Source organism: Miniopterus natalensis, chromosome 1 (assembly GCF_054644295.1).
Source record: "Miniopterus natalensis isolate mMinNat1 chromosome 1, mMinNat1.hap1, whole genome shotgun sequence".
Classification (NCBI taxonomy): domain Eukaryota; kingdom Metazoa; phylum Chordata; class Mammalia; order Chiroptera; family Miniopteridae; genus Miniopterus; species Miniopterus natalensis.
Genome location: NC_142081.1, coordinates 118,708,943 through 118,730,655, shown reverse-complemented (window position 1 = coordinate 118,730,655; position 21,713 = coordinate 118,708,943). Strand labels below are relative to the sequence as shown.

Sequence of the window (21,713 nt, the reverse complement as noted above, 5' to 3'; positions counted from 1 at the left end):
CAGTTGCCCGCTGACACGTGAGCCATTCCAGTCTTTGACACGTGGGCTTTACAGATAAATGAGCCCCTCAGATTTCCTTTTTGCTGAAGCCATCCAGAGTCATGTCTGCAATCTCTTGTAACAGAATTCTAACTGATATACCATGCTTTCCTTCTTTTTCTTTTTTTTAAAAATATGCTTTTTATTGATTTCAGAGAAAGGGAAAGGGAGAGAGAGAGAAAGATAGAAGCATCAGTGAGAGTGAGTCATTGATTGCCTGCCTCCTGCATGCCCCCTACAGGGGATTGAGCCCGAAACCCAGGCATGTGCCCTGACCCGGAATCTAACCGTGACCTCCTGGTTCATGGATCAATGCTCAACCACTGAGCCACACTGGCAGGGCTCTTTTCTTTTTTTTTGAGATCAGCACAGGGAAACTGGAGCAGTAATATGAACAGGTGGGAATGTTGGTTCCATACATATAAGTGATAAATAAAGAGTAAAACACTGTGATCCAACAAGTAAATGTTCCAATAAAAAAGTTAATCTACACTATGTAATACAAAATATCCACCCTATAAAATAAAAGCATTTGATCAAAAGCCTCAAAGTGACTGAGTAAAGTACTCTGAATTGAAGTTGAACTCAGAAAACTTTATTTAGAAGGGAGTATTTTTATCATACAATTATGTCTCTTATCACTAATTCTGTACATTTTATTTTTAAAAGAATATAGATCTAGGGAGTAGAATTATAATACGAATTAATTCAGATTTGAACTGCCTTAATTTTTAAGAACTGTCATTGCCAATTTATCATAGAAATACTTATGGCATTAACAATACTGTTAGATTACATGTTATCTTGAAAGTAATCCATCAAAGAAAATTGCATATACTTATACATATATATGCACATATACAGGATGAATTTATATGTAGAGCCTGATTTTTAAATAAGATAACTTCCCCAAAAGATAATTTTTGATCTAAAACCTAAAATAAAATGCAGCATTTTTGACCCACAAACCTACAACTCTTCAAAGCACAGAAATAGAAATATCTAGGGTCAATCTAACGTCTAAAGGAAATAAAAAGGCATATGGCGTTTGTTAATAAACATACAGTCCTTTAAAATGCTCCACACTGAGAGCGCTATATAAGGAAACCCTTATTTGGTGTCTGTTAGAGTAGATCCTGAACAGCTCATTCAGAACCTGGGGAAGAAGAGGTCCTGATGAGAAAAGCCAGATGACACCCAGGTATCACAGGGGACACAGGCACAGTGATGCTGCTCCTCCATATGTCAGTGTTACACACCGACACTCGTTTGGCGTCATCTCCCCCCTGCCCAGCCACCACCCACAGCACAGGGAAGATGACATTTTCAGTCTCTCTTCTTGACTTGGCACAGGGCGATGTTCGCAGCCTGACACATCCCTTCCCAAGTTCTCCTCGAACATTTCTCTCCTTTGTGGTGGTGTCTCCATTTCCTCAGGGTACACGCAATCAGTCCCTTCCCCGTGGACTCACCCCATTTTGCACTCACCTCTATTACATAACTCCTAACAGGGGCTTTAAAGAACGAAAACATTTAATACATTACTATGTCAATCTATGGAACTTGTTTTTAATTGAGATATAACTGACATACAGCATTGTATTTGTTTTAAGTGTACATTCTAATGATTTGCTACAGGTATGCACTGTGATCATCACAATAACATTCATCACCATACGCAGTTACCAATTTTTTCTTTGTGATGAGAACTTCTAAGCTCTATTCTCTTGGCAACTTCCAAATATACAACACGATATTGTTAACCGTAGTCACCGCGTTGTACATTACATCCTCAGGACTTATTTATCTTAAAACTGAAAAGAACCTTGTTATTTTATTTTCTCTCTGGCCCAGTGCCTGGAAAAGGCACTCCACATGTTGGTGAATAAGTGAATAAATGAGGATCAGTCAAGAGAACTTAGTACAAACAAAGCCCAGCAAAGTCAGAAAGTACATGTGCACTTGGCCTGTTTCCAGGGTAGTTTTCATATACACACAAACAAACGGTCAGAGAAATTGTTTCAGAACAGACACCTTCAAATCCTGAATCCAGAGTACTTTTCTGCTTTGAATAAAAAAGACTAAACACTGATGTGTGGTCCTGAAACAACTGTGTTTGAAAATCAGGCTATATGCAACCTCATTTTTTTAAACTCATTTAAGTACAGTTTATTGCATTCATATTTTATGTCATATCTTCAGGATGCTGATGTCTTCTCTATTAACTGCAGTAGAGACAAACTGTAAAATGCTAGTAAAATTGTTTTGGCCTGTCTTGTGAGATTATTATAGACATCCCCCAAAGCCCATTAGCTTGCAGGGTTGTCTAACACATACTAAGCAATTCTTCTTCCAAAAGAGGTAATCAGCGAGGGTAAAGGGCGGTGTCTCTTGGTAACCAAATAATCCCATTTTCTCAAACAACTGTTCTCCCTCAAACACATGGCCCGAGGCAGAGGGAGAGGGCTGATTTTCAACTTATATGACCACTAATGACTACCTTACTCAAGGGCAAATGGTGGTTAGTCAGCAGCACCAGTTCAAAGGGGTTTGCATGAATTTACTGAAAAAGTCACACTGTGACATTAAGATAAGCAGCTGTTTGGGGCTATAAACCCTCTAACCTTCTGCAACTCCACATCTGTGAGGGAAACCTACTTATATTGAGTTGGTATGCGGTTTTATTTTGTCTGCTAAGAAAAAGTCTTAAAATATTTGTTTTTTCCAATGCAAAAGTCTGTAGTAAGGTGGCTGGTAGAAAACCTCATACTTTGCCTCCCAATATTGTTCTATCAGGCCTTTCAGGCCCTGAAACATCTCCAAGAGCCAGGTGGGCAAGGCCACCTAAGGAATCTCTGAGGGTGTGAAAAGATGCCTTTGTGTCCTCTGTGGGGCAGACATTCACCAAGCGCCCTTTCTAACCCTGCCCTGGGGTCCTGATCTCCTTCACAGATCTGCCCTTAGCTTCTGCTCACTCCCACCCCCTCCCACTTCCTCCAGCCCCAAACTATTTATATTAAAATATTTCAAATCTGTAGGTAAGTTTAAAGAATGGTACGATTAACAACTGTATAACTTTCCAGTCATTCACTGTGAACATCTTTCTTTATATATATGCAATACCTGACCCTCCTGATTCCCTGTTAGTGCTGGAGCCCTGCCTGAAGCCAGCTCAGCTCTTGGGGCCCAGCACTTTGCCCAGCTTTTGCCTGAGTTCTAGCTAAGGTGGCTGAACCAGTCACCCGAATGTGCTTTATAACCCAGGCACAGTCATTGGCTTTGGCCTAGTGACCCAGAACCACCACACCACCTGCCTCAGATTCTGAGCATCACTGTTGTCTGAAGTCTCTCACTGCCCAACGAACACCTAAACATTCCCAAGTATACCAGTTTGGTCTAATAAATACTATGTACTTCTATGTGTATAAACTTTGGCAAATGAATTAACCTACCTAGGCTTCCATTCAACATCTATTAAACGGGGGACCCTAATAGCACCCGCCTCAGTGATTTGTGTTCAAGATGAAACAGAGTGCTTATCAGAGTGGCTGGCACATTGTCAGAATTCAATAAATGTTAGCTATTACTATTGTGTTTATTCAAATATGTTCTTTGAAGATGATTGGTTTTCCAACTAGCTGGCCCATTGGTGCATTCTTTTAAACCTGCCCTAGCTCCAGAATGCTGCATCAAAGCTCCTCAGAGGCCCCTGTGATCTGGTGCCGTCTGAACCTCCAACCTCATCTCCCAACCATCTCTCCATATACCGATTCCACACACAGGACTCCATACATCCCAGAAACACAATGTGTAACTCCAGTTCCAATTTTTTAATTATTCTTAATTTTATTTAAAATTTTGATTGTTCTTAATTTCATTTAAAAGTTTTAATTTAATATTATTCTTGAGATAAATGCTCAAATACTTTCTATTCTAACTGTTAAGAATAGGGCATCACTTCCTCAGGGCTCTCACAGGACTTTCTTTGGCTCCTCTGCTAGGACTCCCTCATCCCTCACAAATGGTTGTTCATATGTCAATAAGTCATGCCTTGGTTTACAACTTCCTTCATAGCTGCTTCCTCTCTAATTGTTTCTTTAAGTCCCAGTCTGATCCTTTGATCCCTTCCAGGTAATGGTGCTCAATCATGAGCAAGGGTTAGAATTCCTTAGGAGCTGTTTCCAAAATGCCCATGCCCAGCCCACTGATGTTAACAGCACATATAACTGTCCAGTCATTAATAGGGATTTCTATTGGACTCCTTAAACACACGCTGCTTAGTATAGGAATGTGAGCTGAAATAACACCTTGGAAGAGTAAGTAACATTCTCCTGTCTGATCCTCAGCCTGCTGCACCAGGAAGCATCATCAAATAAATCAGCAAGAGATGACATATGTCCTTCGATCCCCCCGCCCCCCACAAGTAGCTAATACAGAGCAGGGTATTCTGATCCATCCTGTGGCTTTGCTCCTTGCTACAGCTCTCCTTATAATAGTCAGAGAGAAAAATTAATTGAGAATCCTAATTCCTCATTCTTTTTGGCATTAAATGTCTATAAGCTTAAAGTAATAACTTAATAACTGCAAGAACTCGAGAGAGATAATTCACTGTGAGAAATGCAAGTATAAAAATTATTTTTAAATAGTAGTTTAAATCTCGATACATACTGAAGGACACTGATTTAGACTTATAATTATTTTTTAAAAATATAGCTGCTTTTAAATATAAGAGGGAAAAGGGTAAAAGGAAAAGCTGAAAGTCACAGAATACAAACACACACACACACACACACACATATATGCACAAAAATGTGTATTTGTGTTCACAGCTGCCATGAAGCGAAGTGCAAAGAATCCATCTACTGTAGGTATGCAGCAGTTCACAGGCATGCTACCCATCAGAAAAATTCTGCTAAAGTGAGAACCAAATCCTGGGTTACACTGATGAATTTAATCTTTAAAACCCCAAGCCTTTTAAACATTTTATGAATCTCTGCCAATGTCCTTAGGTATAAGTTATGAAGACCTTAAGAGGAGATTTTATACTTTGGAGAAACTGAATAATCTAAGTAAAAATTTTTATGATACAGAAAATTAAAGCACGTTCATAATTAAGGTATTAGTTTAATTTATTAGATTGATTACAAAAATACATAAATACATAAAGTTATTCCATTTCTATGTGAATCATATTGACACATGAGGAAGTGCATCTTCTTACCCCTTTAATATTCTGGCAAAAGATGTTTTTCTGTCTTTTTGCTATATGCTAGAGTTTTTGTTCAATGTTTTTTAGTGTAAGTCTATCTTCATGTTAAATATTTACAATACAAGAAAAAAATTATATATGAATCTAATTATAACAGAGTCACCATCTGTTATGGGCTGAGTTGTGCTCCCCTCAAATTCATAGGTTGAAGTCCTAACTCCCAAATACTTCAGAATTTGACTCTATTTGAAGACAGGGTCTTTATAGAGGTAATTAAATTAAATGTAGTCATTAGTATGGGCCCTAAACCCATATGACAGAAAATTGTACACAGACACATAGCAGAGAAAACTCCATGTGAACAGGAAGATAGCCAACTACAAGCCAAGGAGAGAGCCCTGGAATAGATCCTTCCCTCACAGCCTCAGAACAGATTACTTGCCAACACTTTGATTTCAGACTTTTAGTCTCCAGAACTGTGAGCCAATCGATTTCTGTTGTTCAAGTCACTCAGTTTGAGGCACTTTGCTATGATGACTCTAGCAATCGAATACACTATGTTATTTTTCTTTCAAATGAAAAGTTTGCCTCTTTCTTTTGGCTGTGGGGGTTGTTTAAAAAAATAAAACAATTGGCCATTTTCCGATTCTTAGATATATAGCACATAAACCAGAGAGAAATCGACAAATCTTTCTATGGGAATAAACATCCAAACAAAGTAAACTTCAAGGTCACATCTACATGGAACAAAGGCCCTGGGCCCAGAGAAAACACTACTTTCCAAAATAGAAAAACTGGTGTGGTCACAACGCCTAGATTCCCCAAGGGGATGGAGGGGAGAAAGCTGAGTTGAAGCGAAGTGTCCTTGTCAGAAGTCCAAATAATTAAGCTGTCCCCTGGGCTGTCCCGTCACCAAGAGAAGCTAGAACTTTTCTACACATATTAAGGCCACAAGGAAATATGAAGGGAGATGTGCAGCCCTGAGCCAAGATAATTCTCTAAAACTTGATGACAGTTTGGAGGGATGACACAGATGGTGAGATGGTGGCAGGGGACAGAGGCTTCCTGAAGAGCTTTAAGTACATTTTCCCAATTATGAGTCAATGGAAGACTCCGCAGAGCTTCTCCCCTCCTCCTGTGATCAGCTCGTTTCTTCTCCTTCACCCTCCAACTCTAAAATAAGCAGATGGGGAAAGGAAGCATGGTAAGGTCGGGGGTGGGGATGGGGGGCTCAGATGCTTTTCTCCACCTCAGGTCTTTGTAATAAACACACGTGCTGGGTCACGAATGTGGGATACTGATGAGATCACAGGGGATTCCTCCTTGTTGAACTGAACCACAGCAAATATTTTTGAGACATAAGCCAACATACCAAAAAGGACTTCTTTAGCACTTGATAATCATCAGACATAAAAATCTCCACTAAACAAATCAATAAGGAGAGAAGCTGGCATTATTTACAGCTATAAAAGACAGAGTAGGGAACTGAGAGCTATTCCTTGGTTGAACTGGACTACCACTTGGGTACCATGCCCTGAAGACCTGAGACACATGAATAATTAACCTTGAGCTAAGTAACTGATCTTCAGCAGCACTCCTAAAAGTTTAGGGTTCAACTGAAACATACTTTTTGTAAATTCAGTGTTTAATGAAACTCTATTTTCTTAGTAATATGACTGCTCCATGTGTAGTCACTTGTAAACTTTCAATTAATCTAGTAGCGCTAATTCAGTCTTTAACTTCTAAGACTTTGCATGGATTGTCCAAACAAAGCATGAATAATAATGGGAGAAAATGGGGCACAAATGGAAAGGATGCTATAATTTGAAATATATCTGAGAGTCCAAGGAACTAAAAACACCTGCAGGAATAATTTGGAGTTTTAAAATGTTATATTTATATCAGTAGAAAAGATATACGAAGATAAAAAGTGCCTCAATCCACAAAAATGATTATAATAATTAGAGACCCTAATCAAACCTAGTTTATCAGGTATGTGTTTCAAATATATGAAAACAATCTGACCATGAGGAAGATGTCATATATAATCATGGCCCTGTTCTCCCACAAAAAATATATATACCTTAAAAAAGACATTGTAAAGTTAATAACATGTTGAAGCACAAAAATCTAATTTTTAACACTTTTTAAAGTCCAAATGTCTCCTAAAACAAAAACATTCCTAGTATTATATAGGTTTATGCTATATAAAGAGCAAGGAGTTTATGTACTGAAAAGCTCAATATTTTTACACTGATATATTTAAGAAGAGCTCTTAAGAGGTCTCAAAACAGAGTCTACCATTCACAAAATCTAAGTGAATGCCTAATAAGACAGAAAGACATTTATAGGAAATCACTGCGGCAATAAATCTACTACATTATTATTTATAGTTGTGTTTGTGACGGGTACAGCATTACAAGGCAACAAGCCAGTATTTAAGGGCTGAAAGATTTATCCAACCTTAAACATATCGGTCTACGCAGGCCTGGAGTCTGTAATCATTATCGCAGTTTAATCTGTCTCTGCAAAACAAAACTAAAAAATAGACTGTGCGTCTATGTGATTAATCATTTGTATTTAAAGCCAAATTGAACTAATAAAAGGTTCAAAAAAGCAGCACCAAGAACATGGTACTGGAAAACGACGGAATTTGTTTAGAATACTATGTTCTGAAAGTGTCATGCAACCTTCTGTTAAATATTTGGTTCATTCCATTCTGTCATCTCGATCTGTATTCTGGAAGCCCTCAGAAGCTACAGGATTACTGCATTACAACCACAACATATGTTGGTGAGCAAAATATCCAGATCAGTTGCAGAGTAGATCCCTGTGAATACCCCAAAATAATGGCACTTGAAAATTCCCCAAAGAGTTGTTCATTCCTAAGGCTCAACTTTCTATGCAAAAGACACCGGTGGCACAACAGGGTGACCCATAAAAACCATCCAGGGAAACAGCTTGTGCATCCTGGCCATATATGGCAGAGCATAGAGTAGCCCTCAGATGACAGCAGACTCTGAATGAAAGTTGCCAAGCTGTAGAATTATCAAAATAAAGCAAACTGGTCGTTAGCATTTGGTGTTCATCTTAGGAATACTGCCAGGTACATAAATGCAGGCAGGAAGAACACATGTCTTAAAGAAAATGAAGAAACTTTAAGAAAAGGAAAAAAACGAGAAAAAGAGACGAGACAAGAGATCCAACTGGACTTATTAAACAGTTGCAAACACCCCCTTTCCAGCCCCAACAAGCTGCTTTAACTTTGATTACCAGTACTTATTTACAGATGTACATAGTTTTCCCTGACCTTGGCAGCATCAAAGAATTTATACAGTTAGCAGTTCTTGCACAATGTCTCCAAAAGAACAGCACGCATGTTCTAACCTTCAGTGCCAGGCAGGCCTTGTTTCTCCTGTCCACCAATTTTTTGTCCAGTAAATCAATTTACTTGGTTAGGTTTTGGTGCTAAAATAAACTGCTAGTTCCCCTCCTTCTCTCCTTACCTACTTCCAGACAACAGACGTCAGGAATTCTTTTCTTTCTTTTTCTTTCTTTTTTAATGAAGTAGGGGGAAAGAGCTTAGTTATATGAAAACTTAATTATCTTAATAGACCATAAACTTATGCAAGGAATTAAATGCAAAGGATTTTAAGAATGGTAGCTTTTCTAGGTTTATTATGATGATAAATGAAGTTCTCTTATTGATGTATCTGTTCACAGCACAGAGCCAGAGTACAGAGTCTACATATAAGGATCCAAGACAACCTCAATATCTTAGTTATCTCAATAATAATTCCATCATAGCCATAGCCTATGCATTAAATAGCTTTTAGTACATAACTTATTTGAACAATAATCTTCTACCTAGGGTGCCTAGAAGTCATGCTTAACACTTTCTGCCCCTGAATAACTTAAAGTTAAAATGTCTATTTACAAAGCAAAGTCCTAATAAGCTGAAAAACCATTTATAAAAGGGCCTCAGGTAAACCTGGATGCTGACTGTGTGCCTAACTTTATCCAGACTCACAACAGAAGACAGTTCATGGCCCACAGCAGCCTCAATTGGACTTCAAAACCAACCAGCACAGTGCTGCAGGGGATTCAGACCTGAGTTCGTGTCCAAGTGAAAAAAAAAAAAAAAAAAAAAGATTTTAAGGATTCAAAAAAGAGTGTGTTTCTTTGACTTGCGTGGGAGGAAGGAAAAAATAAATACTCTTCCAATTCTGATTGCCAATAAGAGTGGCAGAGTATGCTGGATGGTGACGCAACTTCTGATGAAAGAAGTAAAGGAATGATGCTGAGCTTTTTTTGTTTTGTGTGTTTTTTCTTTTGGCTTGTTTTTAAATCATGAGACCAAGGGAAAATTTACAATGCTAAAGACAACCTCATCTTCTTATACAAAAGAAAGTTAAAAGAAGACTAATTTTGTATGCGTTCACCCTGAAAGCACTGGTGGGAATCTGTCTACGAGTCGTCCTTAGCCGGGTGGTTTGGAACAGGGGTGAAAATAGTACAGGCACACCTCTTTTCATTGTGTTTCACTCTGCTGCACCTCACAGATGTTGTGTTTCTTGCATATAAAAGGCAAAATCCTCCACCAGCAAAAAGATTACAACTTGCGTTACTGGAGTGGTCTGGGCCCGAACCCGCAATATCTCGGAGGTGAGCCTGTTTACTGACACAAATCACTAGTTTGACAGAACATCTACTTATGACAAAAAGAAAACACTGAAAAGGGTTTCTTTCGAATTCTTTCATCTACCACATGCTTCTTGGTATTCCCTACGGTGCATTTCTGCAAATACTCTGATGAAACCATAATCTATGAAATATTTAGCTAGGTCGTGGTAGCTTTTGCCTATTTTGAAACAGTAGCAAAATATGAATGCCGTTTTAGCAGAGCAGAGATTCAATGACCAAAGTAAAATACAGTGCTGAACTCAGCCAGAGACACTGGTTTTCCTTCTGTGATAGAAGCAAGATGGCACTTAGGGTTCCCAACGCCCGTGTCACCATTACCCCAAATTCATGCCAAGGCAAGCACCCCATTCTGAGAATCAAAGAGACAGGCCTTTAGGATAATTGTTTTTTGTGTTTTCTTTTTGTTTTTGTTTGGTTTTGTCTTCTTACTTGCTCACATATGTTTTGGCAATATATATCTAAATTTACATTAGCTTAACAGCTCTCTTTACCAGTTATAATTGTTTCAAGCACAGAATCTCACGTACATCACCCAGAACTCAGCGTCAAAAGGAAGTTATGAGGAAAACACATTCCAGTTCATTTATCCGCAGTGTGGCAGACGCTTCCAGCCTTTCGAATTACTCCTTGAAAGGGGAATTCATAGCCAAAGAGACAACTGGAAAATGGGGCACGGCAACTGCCTTCAAATGACATTTTTACAGAGCTAAAATGAGCAATACTGAGCTCTATACTGCTAATTCCTATTTACAATATCTTGCTCCCTTGAAACATACCAGTTTTTCTTTCCACGCGATTTTGACAAGCTGCTTGTCATTCTGTGTGGCTTTGCTGCAGCTACTACACGTCCTAAGAGGCTTATGTGTTTCTGCTTCAGGTCCTCTGACGTTCAGTCCTGAGATGGTGACTCAGGGTTGTGTATTCTAGCTCTCCAGGTTCAATCTCTTTGCCCCAGGGGCAGAATAAATATGGATGCTTGAAATGGAAAAGATTTTAGGTAACTTTCCTTTAACAGACTCACCTAAGCTAAGTCACCATCTCCCAAGGCCCTTCTCTCGTTCTCAGGCCCCAATGTGGATTCTGCCGACAATGACATGGGGCCAACGCGCACACCTTCAGCTCCTCTGACCCCCTTCCCAGCCCCCCTGGAACATCGCTCCAGGGCTGGGCCTCGCTTGGCTTCAACTCCCTTTTTCTTTCTAAATGTTTTCTAGCAAAAACAAGCTCTACTCCTTCTTAACCAACTCTTTTTCAAAGACTGAAATAATTCCCAACTGGCGTGGAGCAGAACCAGAACTTTGCCTGCTGCCTGTAAATCATTCAGACATACCTTTGGTGTACCAGCTGTTGCAAAGTGGGAACTTGGTGGCCGAAGAGGGGGTCATCCTCTGTCTGTGTCTGAAAGCGTAAGGAGGCAGCAACCAGCCAAGCATAAAAGCCCCACGGATACAGCAGGGGAACAAGTGTAAGCTCAATGGCTGCTAACCACATGGGGGAGAAGCTCGGGGAAGGGACACGGGAAGCACTGCAGGGGCGGGGAACCTTTCTCTGCCAAGGGCATTTGCATATTTATAACATCATTCATGGGCCATACAAAATTATCAACTTAAAGATTAGTTAGGAAAAGAGCTCCTGGATTTATAGAATTTCGAATCCTACCTGTGGTTGCCTTGGCAGGGCCACACCAAATGATTTCATGGGCCGTAGAAGGCCCGCGGGCCAGACGTTCCCCACCCCTGCTCTAGGGGGAGGTGGCTGTCTTTCCAAAAGAAACAGAACAGCTTTTCCAGTTGACAACCACTGTTTGGGGAGCCATCTGTCACTAACAAGAGATTATTTATGAGCATACCAACCGGAAACTGGTGGTCTTCCAGTCCAGAAAGCAGGTTCTTTTTAGAACCCTCCTCAGTTTTCTCTCCACTGAGCAGTGGTAAATGAAGAGACGCTCACCTATACTTGGTGAGACTTTAGCCTTCACACGTAACCTATTACCCTCAGAGGCCTGGTTGCCTATGTCCTTCCTCTGGTAGTTAAAGTCCTTTCTGTTACCATATATATATATATATATGAGTGTTTATAAGTTAAGAATCTTGGCACTCCTTGTTCAGGGGACAGTTCCAAACTGCTAAGCAAGACTACACCACATGTTTATCTGAAATAAAGGCTATACTCCAAGGGAAGTTTAAATCATGTCACAACGATATCTCATGCTCTACTTAACCTCAGTAGCCTCAACCATTTCAAGACCAAGAACAAGTTTCTCTTTTACAATACCAATGCCAAGTGGGACGCAGAAGACAACTCAACCTAGAGAAATACCAGATCCCAGCTTCACAGGTGGTGACATGGATGCCCACTGCCTGCCCCGTCCCGGAAAAAACCTCCAAAACTTGCAATCCTTTCTACTAAGAAGTCACTCATTCTGTTAAGGAGGGATCCTTTTGTACGGAATTTTACATTTGTCTCTCCCCAACTTGCAGGAAAGAGTGTAGTGTCCCACTTAAAATTTAAACATTTTAATTGTGACAAAAACAGCACAGTTTTCACTTCAACTAAAAGTAAATACAATCATACTATACAAATCTTAAGGATGGTGATATAAAACCAGCCTTAAAGAAAACAACATTCATTTAAATGTAATTCTCCAAATCATGAATTTAAGAGCTCCCTTACCTGACGAACAAAACTATTTGAGGTAGTGTCAGATGACGTGCTCCCATCGGATCCTTTAAATCTGTTTTTCCTTCTAGCTCCTTTTCCATATGACTAAAAAAAGAGAAAAAAATGAGATTATTGTTAGACCCTCTCACAGGAACCTACACCTACCTCTAGAAAATGTCAAAGACCAAAACATCACGTAGGAGCTATTGAAAAGATATTTACTGGAGAAATCACAAATCACTGAGTGTCCAGGGAAGAAAAATTTCTAGACAAAGCCTTTAATAACTGGGGAATTAAAAACAATTTATGCTGTTTGCCTGTTTGTTGTCAAGAGGCAAAACCCACTAAAGATAACGCCTTTAAAGGTAAGTATTTAAGTGCAGGAGGGACTGGGGCAGCAGCAGTAAGGTGAGAGGAAAGGCAACTCTCAGAGAGCATGCAAGCAATAGATTCGTGCACAATGAAACGTTGCTGTCCAGGGGTGATGAGCGCCCATTTTTTTGCCTCTTTTCGTGGTTTAATTTGTAATTCCACAGGGACTCATTTATTGGAGTGGTACTTGCAAGAATTGTATGTGGTGGCTGAAAAACATTCTGCAATATGAATTCAGATGGCCTTAAAATTTATCAAATGTATCTATGTAAGTCTAGGCGAAACACGAATGAAGCACGGTGCTAGTTCCTCACACTACTGTATGGTTATAGAGATTGCTTTGAAAGCAATCTGAATGTAGCTACTGAAATAGCTATATAAGTGCTAGTGAATCACATGAAATTAAAATTCTTTGTAAAATGTTCTGGCCCATGGTTGTAATGTTTGAATGCGATGTGAAAATGTTGCTTTTCAATTATTTAATGATTTTCCTGAGAAGGCAAGAAAATAAATTTTATGAAATAATAATGAAAGAGTAAGCATTTAAGAACAGAACATTAAAGGTAAGACAATTTGTTTCAATAACAGGATTGGACCAAATACAGACATATACAAATGACCTTGCCTTTACTACTCTATCTACAGTTTACACTGAGAGCACCAAGAATAAACTATACGTCAATGTTTAATTCTAGGCACAGATAAAGTTACTGTGAACACTGAACATTAAAATATAAATGAAAAATAACTCATCACAGATAAAGTTATTTTGAATATTGAACATTAAGATATAAGTGAAAAGTTGCTCATCACTGAGCTTTATGGTTGCATGCACATAGGTTGGGATCCCACTATAGCAGACCTTGAACACAACACATTTTCTAACCTGTCCAAGCATCAGTCTTCTCATCCTTAAAATGGGGACAGTAATACTTACCTCACAGAGTTATTTTAAATATTAAATAAAATAAAATACTTTATAGCATTTAGTATAATACCTGGCACATGGTAAGGACTTAATATAATATATGAAAAAAATGATATCCACATTAGGGCTGGAAGGGTACAGGGAAACTGGGCTAAAATATATGCTTAGAATGATTATGCTCACAGAGACTTCATTAGATCATCAAAATTTACAAAATTTACTTTTTCAAAATCACCATGTTCAGGTCTTGAAAATGCTGCTTTGTTATATTTTACATATTCATATGGTTTTCATTAAAATGGAAATACAAACCATAATATACATAGCACTTAGGCAAGCTGAAATCCATTACAGTACAAACATTTGTGTTATGAGTAATTTAGATGCATTTGCAATCAGCAAGAGGGTGGTATAATCTTAAAGCAAAAATTTTTCTTAAATGTATTTCTTCTCTTCCAAGTATCTCAGGGATTTATATAATACAAATGTGTTTCCATGGCATTTAATTAACTCTCAACTTCATAAAAGGAAAGATCATCTAGGCTGGGCTTTCATAATGTAGTATACAAGGTTCTCCTCACTTAACAGCTTATTCTTCTTGCTTGTGTAAACATTACTCAGTAAACTGTTGAAAAATAACATTCTTTCAACAACGTTCTTCCTTTTCCAATTATTATGTAAAGGTTTGGACAGAAGTGTCCTCCAAGGCCTAAGGACGCTAAAATAAAGTACGAAAATTTCCTTAAAATTAAAAAATGTACATTATTCCATATGGAAAAACACTTCTGACCTGGAAAGCATTTTGGGACCTAACATGTTTTTTGGAGTGGGAGGGCGAATATATATTATTTGTCTTCATGAGCAGCATAAATTATCTTTGAGAACTAAAATAAAATATAATCTCATCCCATTATCATGTGGCCTTTCCAGTAACATGTTGAAATGGGTGAAAAGAGCGTCTCTGCAATTCTGTTGACTTATGTTTCAGACTTCTCGTGATAACTACATTTTACTAGTCAGCTGCTTTGGTGTGTAAGCTTTTTCACGGCCCCTCACAACTGCACAACAGGCACTGTGAGAACCACACGGCATTTAAGACATTCAGTCACAGGGGAGGCTGCCGTTCTCTGCAAGAAATCAAATGTATTTTAAAACATCACATTAACTTTTCTAGGCCCCTGGGAATACTGCTCATAAACATTATTTCAGGTGTATTTAGCTGCCCACATAATGTATTTACATTGGATTATCACAGATTTCCTTCGTACGAAGATACAGTTTGCACACTAAAAAAAAAAAGCTATGGTACACCGAATCGCTTGCAAGCTGGTGATAGTTTTTAGAAAAATATATCATCCTTCAATGACTTAAATTTATGAAAGATGATTTATTCAAATTACTAGCTTGTTCATGCCTTAACAGTGTTATAGCAAATTCCTATTCATTATAGATCATATTTGTTAAAGGCCAAAATAAACATACTTAATTATACCTCTGTTTTGCTCTTCTACTATTTTCAGCAGTAATTTCTCTTCTAGAGTCTCCTTTGTATTTTTAACTGTAGAGTGACTACTCAGTGACTAGTCATTTTTTATAACAATATCAGGATCCAGAAAAGGAATTAAAGCATCATCTGGAATATAAGTGAATGTTTCTGGTATTGACATGGTTCAATAGTCCATTTTTACATACTTTTTAAATGTTAGTGAAAATTTATACTACCATTAAAAAATGAAGTTTCCTTTAATCCAATGCATATTTAAAATTAAGTCCATCTTGCTGGAATGACCAGTGTTTTTAGTTACTCTAAATCTTTGAAAATAAGGATTAGAGTGTTATATCTGAAGGAATTCAAAATAAAATAAAAAAAGTAAAGGCCAAGCTCCCCAAACAGAAGAAGACAGGAAAAAAGTATAGTTTTCTTAGGTAAGGTGCTATTTCAAATGTATCTACTTTTATGAACAATGTTTTTTTTTAATATTTCTTAGCAGTGCGAAATATGTGAACACCTGATATAAGAAACAGTTAACAATCAGAGTCACCCAGGTTTCAAGAAGTAAAAGGGAAAGAAGAAAGGGGTTTGGCCAGAGTGCAAAGTGTAACCCATAACACGCTCCCTGACACATGTAGACCCCTAAGACCTTCTTGGAACACAATCCAAAAAGTCAACAATTTCCACTCATTGCTTATTAGCTATATGCAGCTCAATAAAAACAAACTGTCACCACAGCAAAAAGGGAAAAAACCTGTATATTTAAATTCCTTTACTTCTCCTAAAATATCAACCAAGCTAAGATTTCAGAAACTTAAAAAAAAAAAGAATTCCACCAACACATAAATGATGTATTAAAAAGATATCCAACATTCACTGTGTAAATGAATGTCTTTGTTGATACCAAATAACTTTTAAAACTGAACTGTAGTCTCAAAATCAGCAACTACATGTTTACATTTCTACAGGTAATTGAAAGCAAATTTCTGTATGACTGAAGTAGACAGTAGTAGTTAACCGTAGAAGTTGCCTGTTAAGTGGAGACTTCAGCCTCGAGAATGATGTCCCTTCTGTGATTGATGGACATAGCAACAGTTCTCCTACCTCCAGACTGCTCCCCATAGCATAATGCTGATGCCTAAAATTAGTTTTATCCCTCTCAATTTGTGTTCTTTGATATTTATCCTTTTGAACTGAGGACTTTCCTCATCTTAAGGTCCAAAGCAAACGAAGCCAAAACTATCCATAGAGGAATCAGACATGAAATCTCATTTACCAATAGCTTAGCGAGGCTGTCAGATCCTTTACTAGGACAGAAGTTTAACTCCCTAGAAAGAGGGAACTATAAGATGTTTTCTATATGGATCAGTTTACACAAAGGCAGAAAGGAATTAAGAGGCAGCATAAATAGAGCTCTTTTCAGGGGTCTGGCAGGTAGAGAAGGGCAGAGGGACCAAGTCAGGAAGCAGAGAAACGCCTAGTGGGGAAACGCGGGAGCAAGGAGTGCGGGAGAAGGCCAGGGGCCAACCTTGCCCTAGTCACAGTCTACCTCCAGCCAGGCTTGGAGAGAACTCTTAAGACAAGACCCAGTGACCTGAAGTGGTGTCATAATTAATTTTAACTCCCTGTAATTGTGAAAGTAAGTATACTATTTGCAGGACATAGATATGTCCCACAGTCACAAAATTAAAGAGCGACATCACCCCCTACAGGGTTAACATATTTTGCTCAGTCTTTCTTGAAAGGACCAAGCTACATACTGTCTAATTCAAAAAATTTAAATGTAGCAACAGATAAACTAAGTCTTTACACAAAAAGAAAGACAAAAAGAAACACACGAAACTACAAGATCAACTAAACCTGAAATCACTCAAATAGCCAGATATTATATTTCGTATTTTAAAACACACTCACAAAGTCTGATCAGCATGCTTTTAAATCTCGCTCATGCGACAGAACAAAAATGCCATTCAAGAGAAAAATGGCTGGGGTTAGGAGTGAAGGTTTCAGCAAAACATAGAACAGAGGACCCATGACTATTATGTTCGGAGGCTGCAAAAGGCTGTTATACCTCCGACCTCGGGATGTTTCTGGAAAATGGTATTGACCTGGTTCGAGAGCCACGGGAGAATGGCTGCTGCACTTTTAAGATAAAGCTCCTTGCTGCAGATTCAGGATGTGGCCACTACCGGGCCGTATTACTACAACATGCTTGAAAAGCATCTGGCAAACTCGGCTGGGGTGGAACCAGCTGGGTTCTGTTGCTAGGAGCAAAACAAACAGGCCCTCTGGTGACTGTCTGTTCATTTTCAGGTGTGACTGGAGGTGCCTGCTACAATCTCTCTGAGGCCTGAAGTGCTGAGATACTACTCTGGTTTCTCGTCTACTTCCTGCTCCGTCACCAACCTCTTCTCAATCCCTTTTTACCTACTGCCCACCCACCCAGCCTTCACAGGTGATTTATTCAACTCCTCAGAGAATTACCAGTGCCATACTGTAGAACAATGCTGTCCAACAGAAATATAATACATGCCACGTAGGTAGCTGACAGTTTCTAACAGCCACATTAAAAAGGTAAATGGCAACAAGTGAAATTAATTATAATGTATTTCATTTAATTCAATATATACAAAATATCATTGTAACACGTAATCAATATAAAAATTGATAACAAGAGGTTGAATAGTCCTTATTTTATATCAAGTCTGTGAAGTCTGGTGTGTATTTTACATTTATAGCACTTCTCGGTTCAGGAGAAACACATGTCAAGTGCTCAGAAGCCACATGTGGCTAGTGGCCACTGTAGTGGACAGCACAGGTTTTGCAGCTTTGGAGAGAGTCCTAAATTAGCACTTTGATTCTGAAGGTAGGCTGTGGCCAAGTTTGCAGTGAAACTGCAATAGGTTCCCTAAAATGTGATGCAGTTTGCTTATATCAGAACTTTCAAGAACTTGCAGTGAGACTGCCACTTGCTTCTCGTGTAAGTAATATATCCATTTTGTTTATGACAGTGTGCTGGAGGGGAGGGGTTGGAATGTATGAAGGTGCCCCCTCCCCAAGTAGGATTATTGACATAAAAAACAAGCAGAATCTGTGAATCTACACCTTTTGCTTTGTTCATACAGAATTTGCAATTTAATCCAGAGGTGAAATAGAAAGGATTCGTAAAAACAACGATGGCTTAGAGGTACCATTTGCCAAAGAAAATTCTGTTTCTAAGTAGAATTACGATTACTTGGTGTCACATAAAGGAGGTTGCTCCTGAGACAGCTCCCTTCCTCAGTCAGTTTTACTTCTGGCCTGCCCAGAGATGGAAGAGATAGATGCCTTTGCCAAGTGTTCCCAGCGCTGCAATGCCATGATTTATTAGATAGAAAATAAACAAGGCAGTGTTTCCCTCAAGTAATGGATGTGCTACGAACACAATTCAAGGAAAATTGCTTTCATTTTTGGAAGGTAGAGAAAGCAAGGAGATGGATGCTGGTGAAGCTGAATATTTATACCTCTTACCTGCTTATAATATCCTCTCCTCCCTTTCTCCTCTCCCTCACGTAGCTATGCAATTGCTTGCCAGTTACTCCGGATTGAGTCTTTGCAATGTCTCTTGCATAGACCTGTCATATCCATCATCTTTTCTCTCTCTTTAGCTTAGGCCTATTACCTCTTGTCCAAACTGTTCCATCAATCTCCCTTCGGGTAGCTCCACCTCTGGACTCCTCAGGCTCCAAATTATCTTCCAGAACCTTCCCAGGTGACTCTTTAGAATGAGCTATTACTTCACTCCTTCACTGAATCCCATTCGTGGTTCTTTATTGTTTAATACACTGCAGGTTTCAAAGCCTCTAAGATCTGGGCTCGAATTGCCTTGTCAGTCTCATGCCTAAGTATGCCCAATCTGTAACTTTCCACACTCTTTTCAAACTAGGCATTAGAAATGTCTGCTTTAAGACTTCTAACTTCTGTGACTTTGCTTCCTGTATTAGTTAGCTCCCTACCATTAAGTCTCTTCTCAAACGCCACCTCTTCTATGAAGTCCTTGCAGGTTGCTCCAAATAGAGTATTTGTGATCTTTACTGCTGGAAAACGACATAAGACTCAGGCTTTTCTTATAGTCCCATGCCATACTTGTCACACATCTGTCATGCTTGCAGCTAACAGAATGTCCGTTCTTTTGAAGGCAGAAATTCACATCTGAATTATTTCCACATTGCAGCTGTACAATAAATATTTGTTGACTGACTTTTTTACTTTTTGTTTAACTATATAAACCACTAAATAAATGAGTGTCTCTTATCTGAATGCAGTCATGCTTTCTGTCAGCCCTAACTTTGATCTTCAGAAATTCAGGAACTCTATTTTTATCATAAGAATAAAAACTTAAAAAAAAAAAAAAAAAAATCCTTGAAGGAAGATCAAAGAGAAACAAGGTCTGAAAGTTCTTTCCTCTATCAATATTCAGGACCTCCATCCTGGAAGGTCTCTGAGAACACGTCTCATTCTCATCTAACCTGGTAAGTGACAAGATAAAATCGAGAGTCTAGAAGAAAGAATTCAGGTCCTCTGGCTGAGGCGAGATATTCATGCAAGCGGTTAGCTCCATGTCCCCACTCTGCACGCCAACCAGCCCACAGCTAGGAGCCTTAAGTCGTTTTCCTGCTGGGATAAAAGTTGAGAGCCCTCGCCGCTGAGACCTGGAGGTGTCTGTAACCCACACCATACCTGCCAGAGCCTTACGTAAAAGCCACCGTCTCGGTGCCCAACGCCTACAACTGACATCTCCTATTTCACAGCAGCAGCAGCAAACAGGAATTTCCCCAGAAACCAGTAATACCCATCGGAGAAAAAGGGGGTCCTGGAGCCCTCTGAAATAGCTAACGCTGGGGGTGGGGGTGGAAAAATAAAAACTTTCACTTCCCCGGCTCGCTCTCGGCTTCAACGGAAGGAGCGAGGGGTCTAGGCACAGCCGGGCCGTCGGGGAGGGGCGCTGAGCGGTCGGGGCAGAGCCGTGCCCCGGGCGCGGGCGGCGTCGAGGCTGCTGCCCGGAGCCGGGAGCCGGGAGCCGGGAGCCGGGAGCCGGGAGCCGCCCCCCCCCCCCCCCCGCATCACCTGCTCCCCGCGCCCACCCCGGCTCGGAGCGCGTCCGGAAGGGTCGGCGTGGGAGCGCGAGCCGCGGCCGGCGGAGCCCCTCCCGCGCCCCCGGACTCACGATCTTGAGCAGGTCCAGTCCGCTCGCCTGGTTCATGTCTCTCCATGTGCCTCTCCGGGGAAGGGGCGAGGAGGGCGGAACCCGCTCCGCTCGGGGGGCTGCCTCGGGAGGCCGGGAGGTCACCCCCGCCCCTTCCCACCGGTTTTTCGTAAGCAAAGGAAAATGGAAGCCGGAGAAGAGCCGGGGCAAGGCGACCAGGGGTCGGGTCAGCCGCGCCAGGAGAGGAGAGCGGGTGGCAAAGCGCGAGGGAGGGGAGGAGGGGGTGGCGGAGGAGACCCACGCAGGAGGGCGAGGCGAGGCGAGGCGAGGGATCCCGGGAGGGGCGCGGGCCAGGCGGAGGGCTGCGCCCCCGCGGCTCACAAAGAAAGGAGAGGGCGCGGCGCCGGCGCTACCTGTGCGGCCGCTCCCTGCGCCCCCGCGGACGCCGCGCTCTCCAGCAGGTCCATCTGGAGCTCCTGCGCCACCGCGGCCGCCGCTGTGGGAGGCGACTTGGACATGTCGCTTTGGACCATTGGCGAAAAGTCGGCTCCAAGCAGCCTCCGGCCGCTCGCGGCGGGTCCCCTCCTCCCTCCCCGCCCCGCTCCGCTCCGCGCCGCGCCGCCCGGGGCTCGGCGCCGCGCTCGCTCGCCGGCAATCAGGGCGCGGGCCGGGGCCGGGCCATGCGGGAGAGCGGCGCGCGCGGGGGCTGCGGGGTGGCCGGGGAGAGGGGCCCCTCCGCCATTCGGCCGGGCCGGGCAGAGCGAGCGCGGCGCGGCGGCGCGGGGACCGTCCTCGCCAAGAGGGAGGGCGCTGGCGGGGCGCGAGCCCAGGGGGAGGCGCGTCGGAAAGCGAGAGTGACACGGCGGCCGGCGGGCAGGAAAGTTCCCCGCGGGAGGCGCGGGCCGCGTGGGGCCGGCTCGGCCGCTGCGCGCCGCCGTGGCACGCGCGCTGGAAACTTTTCAAAGCCGCGAAAGCGAGGCCTGGCACCCGGGGGCCGCCTTTCTCGGACGGCCGAGCTCGCCTCCCTCGGCTCCCCGACCACCTCGCGGGGACCCCGGGGGCCCGCGGGCGGGAACAGGTCCCTCCAGGGGTCCGGAGGCTCGGTTCCTAAAGGGAAGGTCGG

The 21,713-nt window shown here is 41.4% G+C and overlaps 1 protein-coding gene across 4 annotated transcripts in view; it reads right to left on the bottom strand.

Annotated features, from left to right (window-relative positions):
• The window catches only part of CACNB2 (calcium voltage-gated channel auxiliary subunit beta 2), a 318,482-nt gene extending 297,287 nt beyond the window's left edge, over window positions 1-21,195 (bottom strand). The window contains exons 1-2 of one of the 4 annotated variants that reach the window (XM_016213276.2): window positions 21,004-21,195; window positions 12,626-12,718 (exon numbers count right to left, since the gene is read on the bottom strand). In XM_016213276.2, the coding sequence (XP_016068762.2) occupies window positions 12,626-12,718; window positions 21,004-21,123 (213 nt within the window). In that variant the 5' untranslated portion in view covers window positions 21,124-21,195. Of the gene's footprint in view, window positions 1-12,625; window positions 12,719-20,611; window positions 20,826-21,003 lie in introns of those variants that run through there. The other 3 variants (XM_016213278.2, XM_016213277.2, XM_016213279.2) reach the window with 3 other exon arrangements.
• Between the last annotated feature and the right edge of the window lie 518 nt (window positions 21,196-21,713).